The sequence below is a fragment of the Carassius auratus genome, chromosome 27 (genome assembly GCF_003368295.1).
Source record: "Carassius auratus strain Wakin chromosome 27, ASM336829v1, whole genome shotgun sequence".
Lineage (NCBI taxonomy): Eukaryota > Metazoa > Chordata > Actinopteri > Cypriniformes > Cyprinidae > Carassius > Carassius auratus.
Window position 1 is genome coordinate 5,306,028 of NC_039269.1, and position 26,871 is coordinate 5,332,898.

The window sequence follows — 26,871 nt, forward strand, 5'->3', positions numbered from 1 at the left end:
TCTTATATAATAATTTCGCTTAATTTTAATACATTTTTCAGAAATTACGACTTTTATCTTAAGTCATCTGTGCATTGAATAGTTGTGTTTACATTAATGTTTTACTGTAACAAATTATTTAACATTGTGCATTAATGTTAACGGAACAATTTTTGATATTAATGCGTTATTTATAAATCCACAATAACACTTTACGTAAAGCCTTTATATACCTTTAATGCTTTATAAAAGTGTTTTTAATGCACTGATTATGGAATGCATTTAATGATCCCATGATTATAATTATAAGCACAGTTATAATGCATTATAACACTTATCTATTCATTGTTACACCTTTAGAAAGTATAATGCATTAAAACACACAACAAATATCACGATGCAGTTCTGGTTACAGTTATTTATGAATGCATTACAACATACATTATGAATACCTTTATAATGCACAATCCATAAAGACTTCAAGTAAAGTGTTACTGATTTCACCCTGGGTCAGATTTCCAACTCGGACAGTTAAAGAAGTTCATATACATATATACACACAGTGAGTTATTAGCAGGCAGACGTTTGTTGATCCATTCAGTATATTTGATCATGTACAATATGAAGTCAAGAACCAGTACAAGATGATTGTCCTGAATAAATATCACAGCACACCTCCAATATTTACAGTATAAACAAACAATATTAAAAACACCATAAAAGCAAAGGAGCGGATGCGTGAAGAGCGAGCGATGACGAGCTTTGGATCGATGATGATGATGAAGATGATGAAGATCACGGCTGTGACCTCATTCCTCCGAATCTTATGAGATTTCACACGTTACACAATTTACACCAAAACACACTTGTGTCGGGTTTAAACATCAGGAGCGTTTCAGCCAATCACAGCAGACTCGCCTCATTAATATTCAAATGAGGCTCATTAATGTATTCATGAGGATCTGGTCGTGCAAATGTTGTGAATTCCTTCAGTTGAAAAGACTCTGTTACAACACTGATGAATCATCAGGGAAAAGAGACGCCAGTCTGCTCTTCACAAACTTGATGCATCCAGACAGAAGAAGCTTCACTGTAAAGATATACGAGCGACACACACACACACACACACACACACACACAGGTGTATGGTCGGTCCGTCAGCCTGAGTTCAGATACTCCAGAGCCACTTCATAGCAGAACTTGTACTGATCCTGCAGAAGACAGAACAAGACTCAGCTACACACTCTACACACAGCAAGGGGTTAATTATATAATAAACAAAAAGAAAACCGATAGAAGAGAAATAGAATAGAACAAACTACTGTTAGCTGCCTTTTTTGCTTTTTGTTTAATATATAATAACTAAACAGAAAACAAACAGATAGATTAGTTTCTTTTAATTCTATAGTTTTTGTTAATATTTTAAATGAGTTTTTAGAATTTGAATAATAATTTTGTTAATATTATTCAAATATTCATAATATTATTCAATAATATTCACAAATATTATTATTGTTTGTTGTCTTTTTATTGTTTTTCTTTGTTTCTTTCATTTTAAAATATGTCTGTATAGCTGTTATACATTTTTATTCCAATTTTTAGTGATTTTGGTACATCAAGTTGAATTTAGTTAAAATTGTATTACTTATTTATTTATTTTTAGTTTATTATCTATCATTATAATATGTTATAATTTTTTTTTACTTCAGTTTTTGCTTTAATTATTTTGGTACATCAAGATTTTAAGCGATACCATAGAACCGTTTTAGTTCCACAAAGAACCATTCAGTCAAAGAACCATCTCTTTCTTACCTTTTTACAATCTGAAGAACCTTCTTTCACCGCAAAAAAATAAAATAAATAATTTTGTTTCTTCAGATGTTAAAGTTTCTGTATGGAAACATTAAGACAAAAAGGTTCTTCATGGCACCATGAAGCACCTTTATTTTTAACAATTTGTCTGTATAGTTTTTATACATTTTTATTTTAGTTTTAGTTTTGTACATCAAGTTATTTAGTTAAAATTTGATTAATATTAAAAATGTTTTTTCCATAATTTTTATTTTTTATTTTGCATTTGCATCCTTTGCAGATTCTGTTCTAGTTTTTCAAAGCTAGGTTTATTTCTGAGTCGTTGTGTGGTGTTAGTCAGTGATGAGCCTCAGTACCAGCAGATCCACCATGTTGGGCTTGTTGTTCCTCAGGGTTTTGACCGCGTGAAACACGTCGACCGAGCGCTGATGCCGCAGCATTTCACTCACGATGCTGATGGCACAAAACGTCCCGCTGCGACCGCCGCCGTTCCTGACACAACCACAGAAAACACGCTTCACATCAAGACATAATATGCATTCTTTAATGCAGTTCAAAGGATTTCATTATGTATGTTAGAATGTTTTTTTTTTATATATAATTGAAGTAAATGCATAACATTTTACATATTCTTTTACATATAAATACTTTCCATGTGTTTTACTGAATTATACTTTTTTAAGGCAAAACAATGAATAAACAAGAAGTAGAATGTATTATAACCATTTTAAATGTATTAAAACTATGGTTATAATTAAATGTGAGATCATAGAATGCATTATAAAGACATAATTTATGCATTTAAATACTTTTATAATGCATTATTTATGAAGACTTCAAGAAAAGTATTAGTTTTTTGTTTAATAAATCCATAAATAAATACAATAAATAATGAATAATGTCAGTTTTAAAAATCACTGTATATTTTTTTGCTGAGAAATAAAAATATATCAAATTGTATTGTTAAACTAATACTAGTACTGGAATCATTTGATATTTCGGTGGATTGTTTCTCCTCTGCAGATGTGTGTATCTGATGTAGTGTGAGCAGCTGTGGTGCAGTGAGAGTGTTTGGCCACTAGATGGGAGTGTTTCTCTTCTCTTCACATCACACTCGCAGCAGCCAATCACAGGCCTTCTGATGATCATCGATCTGTTTCCTGCTGTGATCGGAGAGGATTATGGGATTGTGGGAGGAGTCTGATACACCTGTGTGCTCCACTGATATTACTAATCATTCCGAAAATGTACCATGGTAACCATAATGTTCATTCTAGAAAAGCTGATTGTGTGTGTGTGCGTGTGTGTGTGTGTGTGTGAGTGTTGTGTGTGTGTGTGTGAGATACTCACAGGCAGTGCACTACGGTGCGTCCCTCTCCTCCGTCGTACTCCTCCTGCCATTTGTCCACCTGATGGATGAGTTTGAGGAAGGAGCGTTTGGAGACGGGTGTGTCGCGGTACATCGGCCAGCCCAGAAACTGGAACTGCTGCACCATCCTGTACCCGTCCTGCGGCTGACACACACACACACACACACACACCATCTCAGAATTAAAACTTCACAACTCAAACTGGCTACAGTCATCATGTATGTGTGTGTTGTCATGGCGGGTTGTTCTGAGGTCAGGGTCGGGTCGAGGTCACAGAGGTCACTGGTTAATTCTGCATCAGGTTCAGATGAAGTCACAGGTGACCATTCTGATCGTTTAAGGAGATTATGTGAGTGTGTGTGTGTGTGTGTGTGTGGCTGCTAGAGACAGTGCTGTGCCATTTCCAGGTGGATTTGGTTTTACACTGATTTAGTCCGATTCATTAATTTTATATGAAACACCTGGTTTTCTGTTTTCAGTCCATAACGACCCAAATAAACAGAGAAAATAATCCGTTGAAATAATTCATTCATAAATGATTTTTATTTGCCGCATCAGGGTTTCTCAGCTGGTGTTTGGGAAAGTTAATAATGAATTAAAACATAAAATATATAAAAGAAAAACAAATCATTTTAAAATACAAATAATCAAAATAAAATAATTTAAATAACCAAAATGTAAATATTACAACAAATACACCATTTTAAGTGAGTTTTCTAAAATACTAATTAAATAATTTAATAAAAAAATGCTTACAAAAATAAAATCATAAAATTAAAATAAATTATTTTAAAATGAAAAGAATCAAGTCACAACTAAAATCAAATGAAATAATAAAAATATAAAATGTAATTACATAATTAGAAAATGCTTACATAAAATATAACATTAAATAAATATTCAAAATTATATATTTAAAAGCAAATTATATTATAAAATAATAAAATTAATATCTAAAATAAATAATATATATATTTTTAAATGAATAAGATAAATAATAAACATTTAAAAATACAAAATAAAATATTAATAAAAATAAACACACCCGTGCAGCGTTGTAGATGCGGAAGATCCTGCTGATGATGTCCTCCTCCAGATCCGCCGACACAAACTCCACCTGCAGCGGCCCGTGACGATGAACACCGTTCTCCGGCCAGTACTGCGGACACAGCTGCACACACACACACACACACACACACACACACACACACACACACACACACACACACACACACACACACACACACACACACACCAGTGTAAGCCCTTTGTTTGTGTTACACAGAGAGTCAAAAACTCAAAAGGAAATAAACTTGCAAACTGAAGCGGAAACCCAGAATCTCTCCAACAGCGTAAACGCTATGAAATATTTACTGACATACATTCTCTCTCTCTTTCTCTCTCTCTCTGTGTGTGTGTGTGTTTATTATCCATTCAAATCTCCCATCATCCTCTATTTGACAGCCTCGCTCTCCACCGGCTGCCACTGTTGTGTTTTTGTGAAAGAATACGTGATGAAAAAGAGTTTACTCAGCGTCTGAAGTGTGTGTGTTTCATTGTGTGTGTGTGTGTGTGTGTGTGTGTGTAAAAAAATCCACTTCTGCTCATAAACTCACTCAAAACCCAGTAAACACTCTCACAGATGAACAACTGACAGAAACGAGTCGTGTTCACAAGTTTGATTCCTTTCAGTGAATCACTTCAACCGTCTGTTTCAATGAATTCAAAGCTTAGATTTAAATGTCCCCCCCCACCCATGTATTTAAATGCTTAGTATGAATATCAGCAGGGAAATGTTGTTGTTTATGACTATGTGTTGTTATCTAGGTGCATATAAATAGAAATATGCTTCGTCCTTGTCGTGTTCAGACAGAGATGATTCAGTGGAGTCACTCAATTAAACTTAGGCTAGATTGATCCATGTCAGTTTTACTGAACTGATTCAAAACTCAGATTCAAATTATTCAAAACCTGTGTCCTTCAGAGTTCATCTATCAGTGTCTCTCTGTTGTCATCAGTAAAATATGGAGTGCCACAAGGATCCGTCCTAGGTCCCCTTCTATTTTCAATATACATGTTGCCCCTTGGTAATATTATTATAAAATACGGAATTAGCTTCCACTGTTATGCTGATGATACTCCGCTATATATCTCAACGAGACCAGATGAAACTTCTCAATTATCTAAGCTAACAGAGTGTGTTAAAAATGTAAAAGATTGGATGACAAATCATTTTCTCCAATTAAATTCGGATAAGACAGAGATACTAATTATTGGACCAAAAAACACAACACAGAATCTTGTAGATTACAATCTGCAACTAGACGGATGTACTGTTACTTCCTCTACAGTCAGAAATCTGGGTGTTATATTAGACAGCACCTTGTCTTTTGAAAATCATATTTCCAATGTTACAAAAACTGCATTCTTCCATCTTAGAAACATTGCCAAGCTACGAAACATTTTACCTGTTTCTGATGCAGAAAAGCTACTGGTAGTTCATGCATTCATGACCTCTAGACTGGACTATCAGCAGGTAAATGTTGGCATTTATGACTGTGTTATATTGGTGCATATAAATTAAAATGATTGCATATGACTGTTCATTCAGTGATGATCTGTAGTTACTGTAGTTAACTTGTTAAATGTGTGTGTATGTGTGTGTTTGCAGAGGTTTGAGCTCCTTTGATGGGGTTTTTCTGACAGTGCCTAAGGCTGTCACCCCCACAGACATACACACTCGAATCTCAATCACCGTCACACACACACACACACACTCGAATCTTAATCATTGTCACACACACACACACATACACACACTCTCGAATCTTAATCATTGTCACACACACACACACACACACACACACTGGTCTGACCTGCGCCGGATCCACGTCGTTCAGCATCACTATAGATGTGCAATGATAGTCCAGAACCAGACGCCAGAAGTCCTTCACTGTGTTTGGCAAAGGATGCTGGGTAACGATGAACGCAGACGGCTGCTTGTAGCTCTGGAGAGATGAAGAACACGAGACAGTCATCATCAAATTATACAAAGAGTATGTATGATAAACACATTTAGAGTTTAGGACTCAGTCTCTTGTGAGTGAGCATCGTATGTCTCTTCACTAAAGTTCTTGTTTAAGGGCCCTTGAAGGAATTCTGTCACATTACTATTTTCATTTGTTGTCCTTCCAAAAATAAATAAATAAATAAAAAAGTTTTCTGTTTCATTTAATTCTATTTTTGTTTTTCTGAGCAAAAAATTAATATCATACATTTTACCCTGATTTACAGAAGAGACCCACTAAAATGTCATTCAGTGCAACAATCTTTTCAGGAATATTTACAACAAAAACAATTTATGACATTTAAAGACAAATTACTTTTACCCCAAATACTAATTAGTTGGTATGTTACTTTTATTGTTTTATTTTTAATTCACCACTATCCTAGGTTTTGCTCATTTGTCAGTAAGAATTTTTACTTACATAAAACAATCAAATGTAATATGCCCAGGTCAGAATAAGCATGTTGTTAGAATTTGTACATAAAAAATAGGTTTTACATTTTATTCTCCAAAAACTTATTTGAAACCTTAAACACTTTTGTAGACACTTTCCTTACATTTAATGTGCTTTCTATGGACATAAAATCACTTTTGTACATTTATTTTACAGTGGACATCTTATCGTCTTTGACCGGTGTGTATATATGTGCATGCATGATATAAATTACAAAATGTTTATACATCATGTTAGCACTATATTACAATATCAGAAGAGAATCATGCATCTGTATTCAAACAATGAGAATCTGAGGTTAAATGTTTACGGTCACAAAAATCATGACATTTTCCTCATGCAATCCTATTAATTTAGTGGAGACAGAAGGAGCGAGGTGCGGTGTCGTACGTCCATGAGCGCGGCGTTGATGTAGTTGCTGCTCTCTCCGTCGATGGTGATGAGGAAGGGCAGGCAGCGGTCCGGAGGAAGAACATCCATACAGCGGTTCTTCTCATGATTCCTCGGCAGCAGAGCGATGCTACAGTCCTCCACACGCAGCGTCGGCGTCACCATGTTCAGCGTCTGCAACACCACACACTGACATTATTAACATCTTAAATAATTACAGCTGATATAATAAACATAGACAGCATTCATACTTAAACCTCACATTTTAGAAGTGAAACCAGCCACTGAAACACTGCAGGAAATGATGCTCTGCTTCAGTATTTCTGTCTTGTTTTACAGTATGAATATCTATATATTCTTACTAGTCCTGTCAAACCATTAATTGCATAAAAAATTTAAGTTTTTTTTTACATAATATATGTGTGCGTTGTTTATTTATTATGTATATACGTATAAATACATACTGTACACATACATTATTTAGAAAATATTTACATGCCTATTTATATTCATATAATTTATATTTAATAAATAAGCATAAACATTTTTTCTGAAATATATACATGCATGATTCATAGCAGTGAATGAAGAGGTATCATATCGATCACAAGTGCAGTATGGAGTACCTCAAGGCTCAGTACTAGGGCCGCTACTCTTCACACTTTACATATCATCAGGAAACATGGTGTTAGCTTTTACTGTTATGCTGATGATACATTTAGTTGTAATATGCAAAACGACTTAAGATAATAATCAAAATTATGTGAGTATTTGCTCATCAATCTGCCAATGAGGTCAGAAAAATTATTTTTTAAATTTTTCGCTAACATTTGTTCTTATTTTAAGCATAAACTCACTTCATTTTGATGCATTTTATTTACCAAAAACAAGACTTCATATCAAAGTAATTTAACACTTTATACACACTCACTCACATATATAGTGCTTTTAATAATGCATTCATTATTATTAATAAATTGTATAACATTATACGTATCTATTCATCTTTACACCTATATTTAGAAAATATAATATAAAAAATATAAAATTAAAACATGACAATCAAACCATTAAATATTAAAATGCATTTTAACTTTGGTTACAGTTATTTATGAAAAAGATATGAATACCATTATTACGCATTATACATAAAGATTGTAAAGTAAAGTGTTACTGATATTTGAACTGGAAAACAAGTACAAACAAGACAAAGGAGTAGTTTTGATTTTTCTATGTCTGTGAAAGCAGCAGAAGAGATGAAGAATGGTTCAGTGCTTGAAACAGATGAACAAGTCTCCAATACTGGCCTAATCAAATCAATGCTGATAATGTCTTTGAAACGTCCCGATAACTGAAATATTCTGCAGCTCTGATATTCAATACAACGCTCATATTTGACCGTTTTTCACTGCAGCACTTTGTAAATCAAATCAAACACAGAAAGCGTTTCCTATCTTCAGCTCTGAAAGCCTTTATTAACAATCAAGCGTCTCGATCGCGTCTCACCCTGAACTCCTCTTTGATTGGACTGGAGTTGGTCTGAGGATCCAATCGGTTCATGTCGTAGTAAACAGAGCGAAGCTGATTGGCTGGGATGGTGGTGTCGCCGCAGAGACACGCCTCCAAGATGGCGTCATGAATGAAGACATACTGCTCCTGACAAACACAAGAGACAAGATCCAGCACGACTGAAGACTATCAAACCATGACATATTAAAGACATTGATAATGTTCAGAAATATTTATATTTCAAATAAATGCTGTTCTTCTATTCATCTGTGAATCCTGAAAAATAAAATGCATCACAGTTTTCACAAAAATATTGTGCAGCACGACTTTTTTCAACAATAATCAGAAATGTTTCTTGAATCATCAGAATGATTTCTGAAGATCATGTGACACTGAAGACTGGAGGAATGATGCTGAAAATACAGCGGAGCATCACAGAAATACATTACACTTTAACACAGATTCACACAGAAAACAGATGTATGGGATTGTAATAATATTTCACATTTTACTGTATTTTTGACCAAATAAATGCAGCTGTGGAGAGCAGTGGAGACTCTTTGAGCAGTACAGTGGTCATTGCCGTATAATGAATCAGCTGTAGTTTTCCACAGAAGTAAATGCTTGATTTCCTCCGTGGCTGTGCCGCTTTTCTCTCTTCATCTGCTTTGTATTCATGGAATTTGTCAGCGTTGCAAATGCAGATGCCGCTGTGATTGCACTCATTTGTTTCACGAGAGACTTTGACGGCGTAAAACAGAAAGAACATCAAACTGTATTAACAGCGAGTCATCATGCGTGATGCGACGAGCGTTTGATGGAAATCACTGCTGAAGTGACATTTCCGCAGCATCTTGGCCTGTCGCTTTGACTAGATGGTGAGGATGGGGTCAGTGCTTCTCTGATTAGGCATCTGGCGTGACCTCTGACCTTTCCGGTGGAGCGTCCAATCAGAATGCAGCCTAAAAAGCATGCAATCAGCAGCGGAGCTCTAATGAGTGTGTGTCGCCCAGAATGATTAGTGACGGTTCAAACACGCGTGTGAAAAGGTAACGTGTGCCCGTCGGGCGTCAAATTGTGCCAAAACACCTGCGAGCTAAACGCACACACACACACACACACACACACACACACACACACACACACACACACACACACACACCGTCTGAAGGTCACTGAACTTCTGCAGGGTGAATCAGGCTTCTCAAATACCAGTGCAGATATCATCTCTGAAGCATTTGTTCATTAAACGCAGCGATGCAGTCGAGAGAAACGACAGCAGATGCTGCAGAAACCCATCAGGAGCGTAGAAACTCAAACGCATTACAGCTCTTAAAACAGCTGCATCGGGCTGATCGAGTGTTTCTGAGACGCTCACAGGTTAGTATGTGTCCCTGCAGCACAGAAGCAGTCAGAAGCAGCACAGATATGTTTGTAGTAATAACCAAAAATACATTACTCTATTCACTCTTTTGTGTGTCAGGGCTTGTTCAGAGGTCAAAGGTGAGGGAAGGAGTACCTCGGTCTGGACCATGTTGACTCTGCGAGATCGCAGCTCTCTCACACAGTTATAGATGTCGACGACTCCTTCCCGCTCCGCCATGTCCAGCATGATGTCAATCACGATGAAGCAGCCCGTTCGCCCCGCCCCCGCACTGTGAGTGACCAATCACAACACAGATTCAGATCGACAGATAAAACCACAGGAATTAAACCACAATCACACTAATGGTTTAAATTTATTTGTTAATCGGAATTACTATAATAATGAGTTTCTGTTTAGTAAAAGAAAAAAACTCTCTTAAAATCATAATTACAATTTTTATGTACGTATTGATTTGAGTTCTAACTTTTAAAGTAGTTCCAACTTATCTCACTTGATTGTAATGTCAAAATATTAAAAACCGAATGGTAGCACAAAATAAATAGATATAAATAAAGTTTGGAAGGATTAAGATTTTTTATGCTTTCAGGAGAAGTTTGTATCTCAGAAGTGTTTTTATTGTTTCTTTTTAAATATTTGTATTGTTTCAAAGAATAAAATAATAATAAAAAAGGTAATTGTGAATTTTGCTCTCACAATTCTGACTTTAAGTGGGAACACATTTTTTTTTTAAATGTCACAATTACCTTTTTTATTCTTTGGAATAACAATGTTTTTATGTATTTTTTATACACAATATTACACACAAACACACATACAATTTAAACACATATTTAATTTATTTAAAAAGTTTGAATGATAGTGCTGATATATTAATAACAGCAACCTCTGTTCAGTCTTATAACATTGAGTGTTTCATAATGTGCTTTAATTATACTTTAACATTTTTAATAAACATGGATTGGAAAAGTAACATGGATCTATTTTATAATAATAATAAAGATAATAAAAGTCATTATTATATTGATAGATGTAGCTTCTCAAAATGTATGAATAAAAAGTGATAAAAAGTTAAAATAACACCAAATGAAGTCAGACAGTAAAGTCTCAGTATGTGGTGTGGTCGGGTACCTGCAGTGGACCACAATGGGTCCAGCATTGGTGGGTGATTTGGTTTTGACCCTCCGCACGAATCCCAGCAGACCTGTGGCATGATACGGAACGCCGTGATCCGGCCAACCGGTGAAATGAAACTGACTGATCTCACGGATCTCGTGAGCTCCTCGCTGTGGAACAGACAGAGACGTCCTCATCAGATCTGAGCTTTACTAATGAACACAAACTTCATCATCACACATTTACACACTCTGTATCTGCTGACCAAAACCTACCAAAACTACAACAGCTAGTGAAGAGATTTTCATTTTCAGCTCCGAATTGATCAAAGTAGTCCACATTTATCAAACCTACATATTTCTTTCTAACAAAACCACATCAAAACATTTAAAAAAAACAAATTACATAAAGTTTCACTTTCAGTTGAAAAAAGTGAAACGTTTTTCACAACAACAGGCATATTCATGCTTATCAATTAAATTCAGTCCAAAAGTGTGTGTGAAGGCTAAATATATTTGACAAAAGTTTTTGACACTATTATAACTCCATAGATCATTTTCCAGAATTGTTTTTGACACTAATTGTACTCCATACGTCAAAATAACCCGAACACAAAAAGGTGAAACATTTGTCTCCTCACCTTCTCCACCGCAAATGTTCTGATGACGTACTCAGACAGAAGCTGCGTCTCGATCAGCGTCACCTTGATGTCTCTGTAGATCTCGGTGTCATCTGGCCAGTATTTACAGCACTTCACCTGAAACACACACACACACACACACACCTTCATCAGAGGAGCACAGTTCACAACTTCAGGAAGCAGCTGTTTTACTATTTCTGCAACTGATGTCATACACAAATTATAATTCAAAATGCATTGAATAAAAATTACACAAATATATTTATGTTTCTGCAACAGAATAAAAAATAAAAATTGCAATTTGGACTGTCCTTTCCTCAGATTTCTGGGAACATTTAGCTTTGAACAATTCTGTTTTATTATTATTATTATTATTATTATTATTATTATTATTATTATTATTTATTTATTTTCACCATGGAATAATAAAAAAAAAAGATAACTGCAAATTTCTAACTCACAATTCAAAATTTTATATCTCACAATTTGTATTATATATATATAATTATACTGCTTATTATATTAAACTGACTGTTGCATATTGTATAACTTAATTTTTTTTTTTTTTTTTTTACAAAAATGAATTTGAAGTTGGCTAAATTAATTTGGTGAAGTAAAAATAAGTCAACTAATTATATATGTATATTTTTTTTTTCAGACAAAAAAAAAAAAGTATTTGTTGGTTTAATTTCAGTTGAGTAGCTTAACTAACAATTATTGATCCAACAAATCAAGCGTATCTTACAGTGTACAGTAAATGTGTGATCTTTCTGAGGAGTAAATGCTGCTGTGGAGATGAAGAGCATCTCTCGATCGTCTCAATATCAGAATCACGTCTGTCGAAGCCCGTCGTGTCTGACCTTTCAAATGTCACCTGATCACATTAAATTAACCCTTCAGCTGCAGAGAGCAGGTCAGGTGCTCCTGATTAACACAGGTATTGATGGAGAAACTCCAGATCAATGTGTCATGAGGATAATTCTCCATATATTCAACAGCATTAACACCCATTGATTCGGTTTCTCAAGCGCTTCAGATCAGCATCTGTCACCACAAATAAACCTCTATCAATACCTTCATGTTTCTGAAAAACAATCATAGCATTTTCATTTAATGACTCTGAAATGTCAAGAGATGTAAGAATCAAATAAAAGCCAAGCAGATATTTTTACACCTTCAATTGATGTGAGTCACACATCTTAATCACTTTTTTTTTTAAAGAGTTTAAAAAAATTCTAAAAAGTATTTTTTACTAAGACGTGTTGTAGGTAATTACATTAATATAATTAAAATTAAATGCAACATTTCTATATATTTGGATATATAAATAATTATTTGGTCCTTTGTCTATGAATATTCTACAATATTCTACATTTTACAACTTTAATGTGAATTCACACACCTTAAACATTTTTTTTTTTTTAATAAAAAAATGATAATGATAGCTGTAGATATTTATAATTTAGGTTATTTTTCTCGGTGCTTCTTTAATATAAACAAACCTAGAATAAATTGCTCAAAATATAAAACGGGCTATTTTTAAAAGAGTTTTCTTTTTAGACATTTTAAAGGATTCTTTACAAACAAATTGTGTCATTCATAAATAATTTTATAAATAAATACCCCAAAATTATGGCAGTCTACATAACTTTAAAAGTTATGATCACTTATTTGGTGCTTTCTTAATAGAAAAATGATCTAGGGCCACCCCTAGTTAATAAACATGGACAAACTTAATTATTCATCTTTAAAACATCTGTCAGCCAATCAGAATCCAGAATTCAGCAATGCACTGCTATAAGGCGGCTCCAGAAGGATGTTCCTGAGGCGTCTGTGACGATGTTATTCACACATTAATGTTGTCATTCACACATTACGCTCCGCTAAATGAGTTCTGCACTTCCTGATGTGACACGATACCCGACCTCACACGTCTGACACTCACAGAGAATCAGTTCAGCTCTAACTCCATTACACTTCTCACGCAACGCAAATAAAACCTCATTATGTGGCAATATAATCCAGTCAGAGGAGAATCAGAAGTATTAGAACAGCAGCTCTAATAACTCTCAGCCTGCAGCCGTACACTCTTTCCAATCCAATACAGCACGAATAAACATAAGCACAGCGTATATGACAACATGATTACAAAATCCACTTTACAGTAGGACGGAGGGAGAGAGAGAGAGAGAGAGAGAGGGAGAGGAAACACAGAGACACTTGTTTCTTTTCCCAGCATTACAACGAGTGCAGAAATTCAATTGTCTCCAGCATCATTAAAGCCGGAATGTGATTGGAGACTGGAGACGGAGACACACGAGAGTGTCCCGCTGAGACCAGTCTCCAAACAACTCCATCTCGGAGTCCTCCTCCGGGATCAGATGACAGAAAAATCATCAGATCATTTCAACAATTAAGAATCTGTGTGTGTATGTGTGTGAGAAACAGAGTGAGAGAGTCTGGGTGTGTGTGTGTGTGTGTGTGTGTGTGTGTGCATGGTTAATGAGGACACACGTCTGTATAATGATTTGGGGACTACAATGTAAACATGGTTTATGAGGTTTACACTTCCTGTGTCTCCATAAACCATCACTCGAAAAACATACTAAAGGTTTGGATTGATGGAATTATAAATAGAAGGATGGATGGAATGATAAACGATCGAAGGATGGAATGAAAAATGGAATGATAAATGATGTAAAAATGGATGGAAGGAATGATAAACAATAGAAAGATGGATGGAATGATAAATGATGGAAAGATGGAAGGAATAATAAACAATGGAAGGGTTGATGGAAGAATGGATAGATGGATGGATGGATAAATGAATGGATGGAATGATGGATAGTTGGAACGATAAATGATGAAAAAATGGATGGATGGAATGATAATAGAAGGATGGAAGGAACGATAAATGATTGAAAGATGGAAGGAACAATAAACAATGGAAGGGTTGATGGAATGAATGGATGGAAAGATGGATGGAACGATAAACAATGGTAAGATGGATGTAATGAAATGATGGAAAGGTAGATGTATGGAAGGATGGAATGATAAATGATGGAAGGATGGATGGAATGATAAATGATAAAAGGATGGATGATGGAAGGATGGAATGATAAACAATGGATAGTTGGAACGACAAATGATGTAAAAATCGAAGGATGGGATGATAAACAATGGAAGGATGGATGGAATGATAAATGATTGAAAGATCCATTGGATGATGGATGGATGGGATGATAAACAATGGAAGGATGGATGGAAGAATGGATGAAAGGATGGATGGATTGAAGGGTTATTAATGTATGGATAGATAGAATGATAAACAATGAATGGAACAATTAATTATAAATAGATAAATGGATGCAATTTTGTGTGTTTTGTCTCCAGCAAAAATGTCCTCCAACAGGATACACACCTGCTCTCTCTCTCTCTCTTTCACACACACACCATCTCTCTCTCTCTCTCCCTCTCTCTCTTTCACACACGCACCATCTCTCTCTCTCTCTCCCTCTCTCTCTTTCACACACGCACCATCTCTCTCTCTCTCTCCCTCTCTTTTTCAAACACACACACCATCTCTCTCTCTCTCCCTATCTCTCTCTCTCTCTCTCCCTCCCTCTCTCTCTCTCTCCCTCTGTCTCTCTCTCCCTCCCTCTCTGTAGGATTGGTCTGATCTGCTGTGAATCTCCCAGAAGTCCAGAGCGGAGTGTGGCAGCAGATGGGCGTCAGTGGAGCGCGGCGGTGGGTTTATGGGTCTCTGTGGGGAAGCAGCGGCGCTCAAACCCACATTAGATCAGCTTCATATAACAGAGCGGCTCAGACCGGCACATCTGGAGATCCAGGACTGATCACACTCTGTTCAAACACGGCCTGATCAGCATGATGCCAGCACAAATTTTAGGAGTCTATGAGCCTCTATAAATCTATCATTTAAGAGCAAATGATTAAATCAAATTATACATTACATTACATTACATTTATTAATTTAGCAGACGCTTTTATCCAAAGCGACTTAAAAATGAGGACAGCGGAAGCAATCAAAAACAACTAAAAGAGCAAAGCAATATAAGTGCTATAAAAAGTTTCAGGTTAACAGTACACGTCTCAAAATATTTGAAAGGTAGTTACATTTTTTTTTAGAATAGATTTAGAATAGTGAGTGTTAAAGTTAGAGGGTCAAATAAAGATGGAAGAGATGTGTTTTAAGCCGATTCTTGAAGATGTCTAAGGACTCAGTCCACCAGGAGGAACATTTAATTTAAAAGTCCGTAAAAGTGACTTTGTTCTTCTTTGGGATGGCACAATCAAGCAACAGTCATTTTATGCATTTCATAATTTTTATTTTATGCGAGCAGCTATTGGAAGCCAGTGCACATTGATAGACAGAGGTGTGACGTGTATTATTTTTGGTTCATTAAAACTTAATCTTGCTGCCGCGTTCTGTATTAATTGTAAAGGTTTGATAGAATTGGCTGGAAGACCTCCCAAGAGAGCATTGCAATAGTCCAGCCACAGAACAAGAGCTTGAACAAGGAGTTGTGCAGCATGTTCCCAAAGAAAGGGCTTGATCTTCTTGATGTTGAATAAAGCAGATCTGCAGGATCGGACAGTTTTAGCAATGTGCTCTGAGAAAGTCAGCTGATCATCAATCATAACTCCAAGGCTTCTAGCTGTTTTTGAAGGAGTTATGGTTGATGTGCCTAACTTGATGGTGAAATTGTGATGAAACGATGGGTTTGCTGGAATCACAAGCAGTTCTGTCTTGGCAAGGTTGAGTTGAAGGTGATGGTCCATCATCCAGGAAGAAATGTCTGTTAGACAAGCTGAGATGTGAATAGCTACCGTCGGATCATCAGGATGGAATGAGAGGTAGAGTTGAGTGTCATCAGCATAGCAGTGGTATGAAAAGCCATGTTTCTGAATGACAGAACCTAATGATGCCATGTAGACAGAGAAGAGAAGTGGTCCAAGAACTGAGCCCTGAGGCACCCCAGTAGTTAGATGTTGAGACTTGGACACCTCACCTCTCCAAGATACTTTGAAGGACCTATCTGATAGGTAAGACTCAAACCATTGAAGCGTGGTTCCTGAGATGCTCTTTGCCAGTAGCGTTGATAGGAGGATCTGGTGTTTAACCGTGTCAAAAGCAGCGGACAGATCCAGCAGGATAAGTACTGAAGATTTGGATTCCGCTCTTGCCTTCCGTTTTAGAGAACTAATCTCAAATTACAAGACTTTTATATAACTGTCATCATTAAATTTATTCAGTCTTAATGCATTTTTAGCTCTACTTTTAAACACATTGAACTTTAATGGTAATTTAATGAATCAGAGTGCTAATGACTGTAATTAAATGAGCTGATTTCAGTGCTCTTCAGTTGTGAAACTCATTCACAGCATTTAATAAACAAATGTTTTTTTATTTAAAAGAGAACTGATTGCAGGAAACCTCCAGATTGACAGCTGTTCTTCAGCAGCGACTCTTAAATATCACTTGTATAAAGCACGGTTCTGTTATTACAGTCAGCGTTTGTCCGTCTGTCTGTCTGTGGATTGGGAGGTTTGTGCTCTTCTGTCTGATAATGAGCTTCATTGATCAGTTTCTGGCCACTTCACATTGATGAAGCCCAGAATGCATCATTTACTCAGGAAGTGATCCTGCGAGAGTCGATCTCACACACTCATCTGAACTTCAGACACTGCACACACACACACACACACAACCCCCCCCCCCCCCCCCCCCCCCAACGCTCACTTTTTACCCTAAGGAACCAATAACAGATTATATTCTGTATAATGAAAATGAACCTTATTGAAGATCATTAAGCACTGGCATTAATTTTTATGACAATTAAAAATGCTGTAAGTGACTTAATTTTCCAAATCACTCATAAAATGTCACTACTACTGACAGAGAAATTTTTCAATATTAATTTATTCATGAATTCATAATTTAGTGCAGAAAGAATCAGCTTGTTCATGAATCCTCACCAATATCTTGGGGAACAATATGTTTTTATGAAACGTAGTGCAGTAAAATTTACAACTTTATGCTTCATGATGTAGTAAAATTTTCCCAAAATAAAAATACACCACATCTTTTTTTTCAACTGCTTACACCCCAAATCTTTAAGATTAAAGCAAAGGTGTTTGCAAATGTTTGCTTTTGAAATGTGTTTGTGATTTTGGAAGAGATGCGAGGCATTTTGCATTTTGTGTAAAATTCTTGGATTTGTGAGTAAAGTTTTCAAAATGTGTTAGCAGTACAGATACTTTTTACTGTACTTCAAACATCTAAAAAAGCGTTTCTACTGTACACCACACAGGTCACTGAGCTGATCTGAATAATGCCTGAGCTTGACATGATTCATTGCATATAGAAGTCCTTGTGGATTGGCGTGACTGTGAATGTAACTCAGAGATGATGCTGTGTTTTTGTGAGTCTCAGATGTTCACACAAACACACACTTTCACACTCACCCTGCCAACTTCCACCAGGTTGGTCACCATGACGATGGTTGCCGTGTTCTCCTGCCACACCATCCTCCAGAAGTCGATCGCAGTCTCCTGCATCGGTCCTGCAGACACAAAACACTCCGCTTACTGAACAACCTTTGAGGAGTTACTCCATCATGGAAACAACTCATCTGAATTAATATCGTTTTTAATCAGGTGCAGACTCTCTCTCTCTCTCTCACACACACACACACACACACACACAAATACCCCCCCCTCTCTCACACACACACACACACACAGAGACTCCCTTTCTGTCTGTCTGTCTCTCTCTCTCTCTCTCTCACACACACACACAAATCCCCCCCCCTCTCTCTCTCACACACACACACACACGCACACACACAAATACCCCCCCTCTCTCTCTCTCACACACACACACACACACACAAATACCCCCCCCTCACACACACACACACACACAAATTCCCCCCCCTCTCTCTCACACACACACACACACACACACACACAAATACCCCCCCCCCCTCTCACACACACACACACACACACAAATACCCCCCCCCTCACACACACACACACAAACACACTTTTTTTCTGTGAATTGTGAGGACTTTCCATAGACTTCTATTACATTTATATTGATAAAATGATATTTTCTATCCCCTAAACATACTCTTTACAGAAACATGTTTGCATTCTTACACTTTCAGATAAACATAATTTACTATTTTTTATCATTTTTGTTCCCTTTTTTTTTGGAACGACATAAGGACGAGTAAATGATGACAGATGCACATGTTGAAACAGTGATTCATACAATGTAAGTCAATGGCTACCAGTTTTTGAGAATTCAAAAATCTTAAGGAACACGAATAAGAATTCGAAAACGAATACCTGTGGCTTCTGACGATATATTGAGGTCTTATGAAGTGAAACAATCAGTTTGTGCAAGAAACTGAACATTATGTAGAAAGTGTGCTGATGAAGACTAGTTCGTTTACTTTATATGCTTTAGACATGTTAAACATCTGCATTTCACATCATTACTGGCTGCTTTAAAGTATAACTGCGGATATGTTACAATAATGTGGTAAAAAAAATTCTTGCACTTGCAAAATAAGTTTCTTGCACAGACTAATCATTTTGCTTCATAAGACCTCAATATATCGTCCGGAGCCACATGATTAATTTTGAGTGGCCCGATAGGATTTTTCGCTTGGAGGAATGGTTTCCATTATTTTTATATCCATTCAATTTTTCTTATCGGATAAAAACTTTATCCTACTCAAGTGTTTGAGTTTTATACGTTTTATGTGCATTTTTAGTATTTATGTATTTACATTTAGTAGACTCTTTTATCCAAAGTGGCTATATGTATATGTATATATGTATTTATGTATGTGTTTTTTATTTTGTATAAAGAGATTCAGAATAGAGATTGCTAGTATTTTTTTAATGCTATATATTCCAAAATGGACATAAAAATAGATGGATAGAAACATAACTATTGTTAGGAACGTTACAATCTACTTGACAAGCTCCATGAAACCCAAACATGAAGACCAGAGCTGATTTTGAGAAACTGTACGACAGTATGTTGAAGAGGTTTGAAACACATGTTTCTCAGCGTCTCGATGGCTCGGATGTCTTCTCTCGCTCCCACGAGTCTCAGGGGACACTGGGATGATCGCAGGCGAGCAGGACATCTGCTGAGTGGGTTTGTAAAGCCTGTCAGACACACACTCTCATCTTCAACATTTACTGTCTGCACACACACACACACACACACACACACACACACACACACGTGACGAGAGACGAGAGCGGCAGAGATGTTTCCAGAAACTGTAGCTTCTGCTTCACACAAGCAAATGATCTCCATCAGAAGCTGCTCAGGATCCTTCACCATCAGAACCAGCATCAGCATTTTCTTACTTGAAACATAACAAACATGAACTGAAATTGAACTATTTTTAAGTAGTTGCCAAAACTAAAATTGCTAAAAAAAAGTATATATAAAAAAAACCTTTTGGAAATTAATAATAAATATTTTTGTATTCTTTATTCAAATATAACTTGCCATTTTTGTAAAATTTACTATACCTTTGTGGGTGAAAGTTTCTACACATTTTTAAGCGGAATAAAATGACAAAACACAACAAAATTACTAAAACTAAATTTAAGTGAAAACAGAAAATATAAAAACCGAATTCAAAATATTACCAAAAAACTAAATATGAAATATTAATATTTTCCAAATTATTTTTACATGTCAAACAGGACATTAGTTTGTCTTCGCAACAGTTGTATCTATTTAAGTATGCATTACAAGTATTATTTAAATAAGCATGATTTAAAAAGAAAAAGTGGTTAAACTACCAATGACAAATATCAATTTAAGTTAATCTAATTGTTACTAATTAACTTTTTCACAACACTAGAATGTTATTTATTTAAACCAAGACATTACAGATTTAATAATCCTCAATCCTCACCACCAACTGAATGACTAACATCAGTCAACTATTACAACTTTACACATATGCACTACCTCACATATATCCATATATTCTAATACCATTTTTTAAAATCATCTCTAAAATGCCAACAATCCTACAGTCCAGCTCTAACCCGATAAACGGGAAGAATACATTTTATAATATTAATATTAATGTCTCTGAAACAATGTGAAACATGCTATTAAGTAAATGAATAAAATTAATGAATAAAAAAGAAGTCAATTATAGCAAAATCTGAGTTAAAATCAATTGCATGAACTACTTTCAAACATGCATGAACATACATGAAAAACAAACCAAGCTAAAATAAGAGCTGATATTATTGTATTTTAATATTGGCCACATCAGACTGAAGCCAGTAACTAAAAGCACTACTGTGAAGCAGTAACAGCAGGACGCTGTTTATTCGTGAAACCACAGCAAACGCTTGATGACGGTCGAGCTCAAAGTCAAGAGCAGCGCTTCCCGACGCGCGCCTGTGCTTCATATTCCCAAAATATCTTCTACTGCACATTCCCAGCAAAACAAATGTGCTACTAAAACTTATTGGAGAAGTTTCAGCAAAAAAAGAGAGAAAACAAGAGGAAACTTTATGCTGAAGTCTGAAGATTCTGCCAAAACGGGGTAAAAACTGCACACACATCCCGTATCACACACTTCAGCTGTCAAGAGCTGCTGACAGTCATTTCTAGAAACCCACCATTTCTCATCTGATGTGTGTGTGTGAGCTGCTGAATTCTCCTATAACAGCATAATATAAAGCACACTGATAGACACAAAGTCTCTGCGTGCTCATTAATATTACATGTTTGCAACACACACACACACACACACTGCAGTGTCGTTCACCTGCTTTAACTATAACCAGTCATTAAACATCAAATTAGAGCAATAAAACCATAGGACGCTGCTGCTCTACTGCTGAGACTGTCAGTGTGTTGTTATGTGGTTGCTAAGGTGTTCTGGATGGTTGCTAGGGTTGTGTTATTGTATCTGTTCCCTCAGTAATGTATCAGATCTGAATCGATCATGTCTGGATCAGAGGTGTATCACATTACTATCAGCACTAGCACTAGTGAGGAGTGACTTCACTAACCACACTAATGAACGAGCGAGAGGCTTTCCTTCACTGATCTAATAACTGAGAGTCCAGAGCCGCACTTACTGCCAGAGTGTGTGTGTGTGTGTGTGTGTGTCATATCAGGACACAACTCTGTATAATGACATGGGTATGACACAGGTATTACAAGGAGAGGGAGACTTATGAGGACATAACCCATGTCCCCATTTTTCAAAACACTTATAAATCATACAGAATGAGTTTTAAATAAATTTATCAAAACTTAATTTTTGATTAGTAATATGCATTGCTAAGAACTTAATTTGAACAATTTTAAAGATGATTTTCTCAATATTTAGATTTTTTTGCTCCCTCAGATTCCAGATTTTCTAATATTTGTATCTCAGACAGATATTGTCCTCCGAACAAACCACACATCACTGGAGAGATGATTTATTCAGCTTCAGATGATGCATAAATCTTAATAAAAAAACATGCTAAACAGAATAAACGCCAGTTTAGCATGTGCTGGTTTTAACAGACACTTTTAATGCATGAACCAAGCATTCTGATTTAGACACTACTGATTTTAATAATTTCCTATTCTTGACGGATCTTTCAGTTAATATTTTCAATACTAGTTCAGGTTTCAGTATTTTTTAAATAATGACAAAATTATACTTCAGCTGAACTCTTCCTCCTGCAGCAGAAGAGGAAGCTTTTCTTCTCATTGGCTAAAGTGATGGTCTTTTATCTGGTCAGATCTCTCGACAGTGACAGTCTTCATACATTATTCTCTTACAAGCGCACAGAGGTAAAAATCTCCCATCAGCCCTGTGTTTCTCCCGGTGCGTCTCACACCTCGACCCCAGGGCTCCGTCTCAGGACCGCTTCTGTTCCCACGCTTCACTCCTGTCTGTCTGTCTCTCGTGTCAAGCTCAGAGAGAAGACGATGAATTATGTATTGAGTGTCAGACTCCTGATGCTGACCGTCCTGGAGTCCAGCTCCTGTCCACTCAAAAACCATCCTGAAGTCCTTTATGAAATCAGTCTGAAGCCCTGCATTCGTTAAAGCTGTTACTGCCTCACATTCAAAGATGCAACACGTTTAATGATGGAGTGACAGAGAGACAGAGGGAATTAGAGAAGAGGAAGACGAGGGAACGCCTCAGGCAGCACAGATGAAACCTCAGGCGATGAAGAACCTGAGAGCCACTGAGAGATCTGCTCGAAGCTACAAATCTATCTATCTATCTATCTATCTATCTATCTATCTATCTATCTATCTATCTATCTATCTATCTATCTATCTATCTATACATTTAATCATTTAGTAGACACTTTTATCCAAATTGACTTACAAATGAATATATGCAAATCATCATATTTTCATGATTTCTGAAGATCATGTGACACTGGAGACTGGAGGAATGATGCTGAAAATACAGCGGAGCATCACAGAAATAAATTACACTTTAACACAGATTCACACAGAAAACGGATGTTTAAATGAAAATAATATTTCACAATTTTTACTGCATTTTTGATCAAATAAATGCATCCTTGGTGAGCAGAAGAGCACTTGAACAAATAAAATGTTTTTTTTTTATGCTTTAGACTATATTTAAATAAATTAAAATCATAAGTCTCAAAATATCTAAATGTATAGTTCAAATATTAAATAAAATATAGTCAATAATCTAAAAATCGAATTATACATCTTAAAAATGCATAGCAGATTTTGTCTGTAAAACAATTGTGGCAGTAAAGCCCTTTGAAGATATTTGAGACACTGGAAGAAAGTGTGATGGATGTTTTAGTATGCAGAGAAACCTCGTGCACGTGTGTGTGTGTGTGTGTGTGTGTGTGTGTGTGTCTAAGTGTGTTTTAATTGAGACACGGAGGAGAGCAGCATGCAATGCTCTAATAAACAGGTAATTATGCAACTCCCCACACCACACAAGCAGATTGTGACGGCATCAGAGACCTCACACACACACACCCATGTACACACACACACACACACACACACACACACCTGCGAGCACGTCTCTTCTGCCACCGCTGGCCCTCGGCAGGCCAGATTAGACGAGTGACAAACACACTTCTGTTAATCCATTTATTTAATATGCCACCCGTGTGCCGCCCATCGCAGCCAGACCTGATTAATCGCTCAGGAGACCTGAAGGCCAGCGCAACACACACACACACACACACTCAATCTAACAAAATAAGACCCAGAGGAATCTGGGCATCTGCCTACACACACAGTCACACACACACACGCACATGCACACACGCACACAAATAAATAAGATATATTTCTATAAACATTGATTAAACATTTGAATTTTTTTGCCATAATTTTCTGAAATATTATCACATATTAAAAGTTTTATTTGTAATGATTTTATATTAAAATTAATCATATATATTAACGATATATAAACTTCAATAATCAATCATTTGAAAATAAATAAATAAAGGTTCATAAAATATTAACACATTAAAATACAGAGAATAAAATTAATAATGTACACACACACACATATACATATATAATACATACATCTTTTATAATAATCTTAATAATTCTAATGATAAAAAATTATATTAAAATGAATCAAAATAATTCTATTTAACCCTGCTGCACGCACACACACGCATGCACGCACACACACACACACACACACGGAAGAAATGATCAGGCTCTTACCTTGTGTAGCGATGTAGTGATTCGGCCGGTGATATCCCTGAAAGACAGACAGACATCATTACGTTATATTAAGCCACAATTCCAAAAACCGATACCTCTAAAAGAATAGATACTCAATACCAAGTTGATACCACAGGAAAAAAATAGCAAAAATACTTAAACATGAACTCTTTTATAAAAAATTAAAAAAACACAACATTTGTGGCACTTGGTCTTCAAATAACACACATGCGCGCACAAACACACACACACACAAACACACAAAAATGACCTTCTCTTATCATCTGATCGTGGGTGTATCTCTCTATTAGTTTTATTGGATCTTAGTGCTGCGTTTGACACAATTGACCACAACATTCTTCTGCATAGACTTGAACACTTTGTTGGCATCAGTGGAAGTGCATTAGCATGGTTTAAATCGTACTTATATGACCGCCATCAGTTCGTAGCAGTGAATGAAGATGTATCATATCAATCACAAGTGCAGTATGGAGTACCTCAAGGCTCAGTACTAGGGCCGCTACTCTTCACGCTTTATATGTTTCCCTTGGGAGATATCATCAGGAAACATGGTGTTAGCTTTCACTGTTATGCTGATGATACTCAGCTCTATATTTCCTCGCAGCCCGGTGAAACACACCAATTTGAAAAACTAATGGAATGCATAGTCGATATAAAAAACTGGATGATGAGTAATTTCTTACTGCTAAATTCAGAAAAAACAGAGGTGTTAATTATAGGACCTAAAAACTCTGCTTGTAATAACCTAGAACACTGTCTAAGACTTGATGGTTGCTCTGTCAATTCTTCGTCATCAGTTAGGAACCTAGGTGTGCTACTTGATCGCAATCTTTCCTTAGAAAGCCACGTTTCTAGCATTTGTAAAACTGCATTTTTCCATCTCAAGAATATATCTAAATTACGGCCTATGCTCTCAATGTCAAATGCAGAAATGTTAATCCATGCATTTATGAGCTCAAGGTTAGATTATTGTAATGCTTTATTGGGTGGTTGTTCTGCACGCTTGGTAAACAAACTACAGCTAGTCCAAAATGCAGCAGCAAGAGTTCTTACTAGAACCAGGAAGTATGACCATATTAGCCCGGTCCTGTCCACACTGCACTGGCTCCCTATCAAACATCGTATAGATTTTAAAATATTGCTTATTACTTATAAAGCCCTGAATGGTTTAGCACCTCAGTATTTGAATGAGCTCCTTTTACATTATACTCCTCTACGTCCGCTACGTTCTCAAAACTCAGGCAATTTGATAATACCTAGAATATCAAAATCAACTGCGGGCGGCAGATCCTTTTCCTATTTGGCGCCTAAACTCTGGAATAACCTACCTAACATTGTTCGGGAGGCAGACACACTCTTGCAGTTTAAATCTAGATTAAAGACCCATCTCTTTAACCTGGCTTACACATAACATACTAATATGCTTTTAATATCCAAATCCGTTAAAGGATTTTAGGCTGCATTAATTAGGTAAACCGGAACCGGAAACACTTCCCATAACACCCGATGTACTTGCTACATCATTAGAAGAATGGCATCTACGCTAATATTAGTCTGTTTCTCTCTTGTTCCGAGGTCACCGTGGCCACCAGATCCAGTCTGTGTCCAGATCAGAGGGTCACTGCAGTCGCCCGGATCCAGTACATATCCAGACCAGATGGTGGATCAGCACCTAGAAAGGACCTCTACTGCCCTGAAAGACAGCGGAGACCAGGACAACTAGAGCCCAGATACAGATCCCCTGTAAAGACCTTGTCTCAGAGGAGCACCAGGACAAGACCACAGGAAACAGATGATTCTTCTGCACAATCTGACTTTGCTGCAGTCTGGAATTGAACTACTGGTTTCGTCTGGTCAGAGGAGAACTGACCCCAACTGAGCCTGGTTTCTCCCAAGGTTTTTTTCTCCATTCTGTCACCGATGGAGTTTCGGTTCCTTGCCGCTGTCGCCTCTGGCTTGCTTAGTTGGGGTCACTTCATCTACAGCGATATCGTTGACTTGATTGTAAATAAATGCACAGACACTATTTAACTGAACAGAGATGACATCACTGAATTCAATGATGAACTACCTTTAACTATCATTTTGCATTATTGACACACTGTTTTCCTAATTAATGTTGTTCAGTTGCTTTGACGCAATGTATTTTGTTTAAAGCACTATATAAATAAAGGTGACTTGACACACACACACACACACACACACTCACTCTCTCTCTCTCTCACACACACACACACACACACACACACACACACACACACACACAATGAATCACTCACTCACTTGCTCACACTCTCTCTCTCTGGTTTCCTCCAGAACAATCAGGTAAACAGCAAGCAAACAAAGACAAA

The 26,871-nt window shown here is 36.5% G+C and overlaps 1 protein-coding gene across 7 annotated transcripts in view; it reads right to left on the bottom strand.

The window, feature by feature from the left end:
- Positions 1 to 219: 219 nt before the first annotated feature.
- Positions 220 to 26,871, bottom strand: part of LOC113045177 (receptor-type tyrosine-protein phosphatase mu-like) — a 139,392-nt gene continuing 112,740 nt past the window's right edge. For 5 of the 7 annotated variants that reach the window (XM_026205378.1, XM_026205382.1, XM_026205381.1 and 2 more), the window contains 12 exons: positions 24,500 to 24,536; positions 18,208 to 18,305; positions 11,722 to 11,838; positions 11,097 to 11,251; positions 10,101 to 10,236; positions 8,579 to 8,728; positions 7,073 to 7,246; positions 6,038 to 6,169; positions 4,207 to 4,332; positions 3,142 to 3,305; positions 2,148 to 2,283; positions 1,137 to 1,190 (listed from right to left, as the gene is read on the bottom strand). In XM_026205378.1, the coding sequence (XP_026061163.1) occupies positions 1,137 to 1,190; positions 2,148 to 2,283; positions 3,142 to 3,305; positions 4,207 to 4,332; positions 6,038 to 6,169; positions 7,073 to 7,246; positions 8,579 to 8,728; positions 10,101 to 10,236; positions 11,097 to 11,251; positions 11,722 to 11,838; positions 18,208 to 18,305; positions 24,500 to 24,536 (1,479 nt within the window). Of the gene's footprint in view, positions 1,191 to 2,147; positions 2,284 to 3,141; positions 3,306 to 4,206; positions 4,333 to 6,037; positions 6,170 to 7,072; positions 7,247 to 8,578; positions 8,729 to 10,100; positions 10,237 to 11,096; positions 11,252 to 11,721; positions 11,839 to 18,207; positions 18,306 to 24,499; positions 24,537 to 26,871 lie in introns of all 7 variants that reach the window. The other 2 variants (XM_026205377.1, XM_026205379.1) reach the window with 1 other exon arrangement.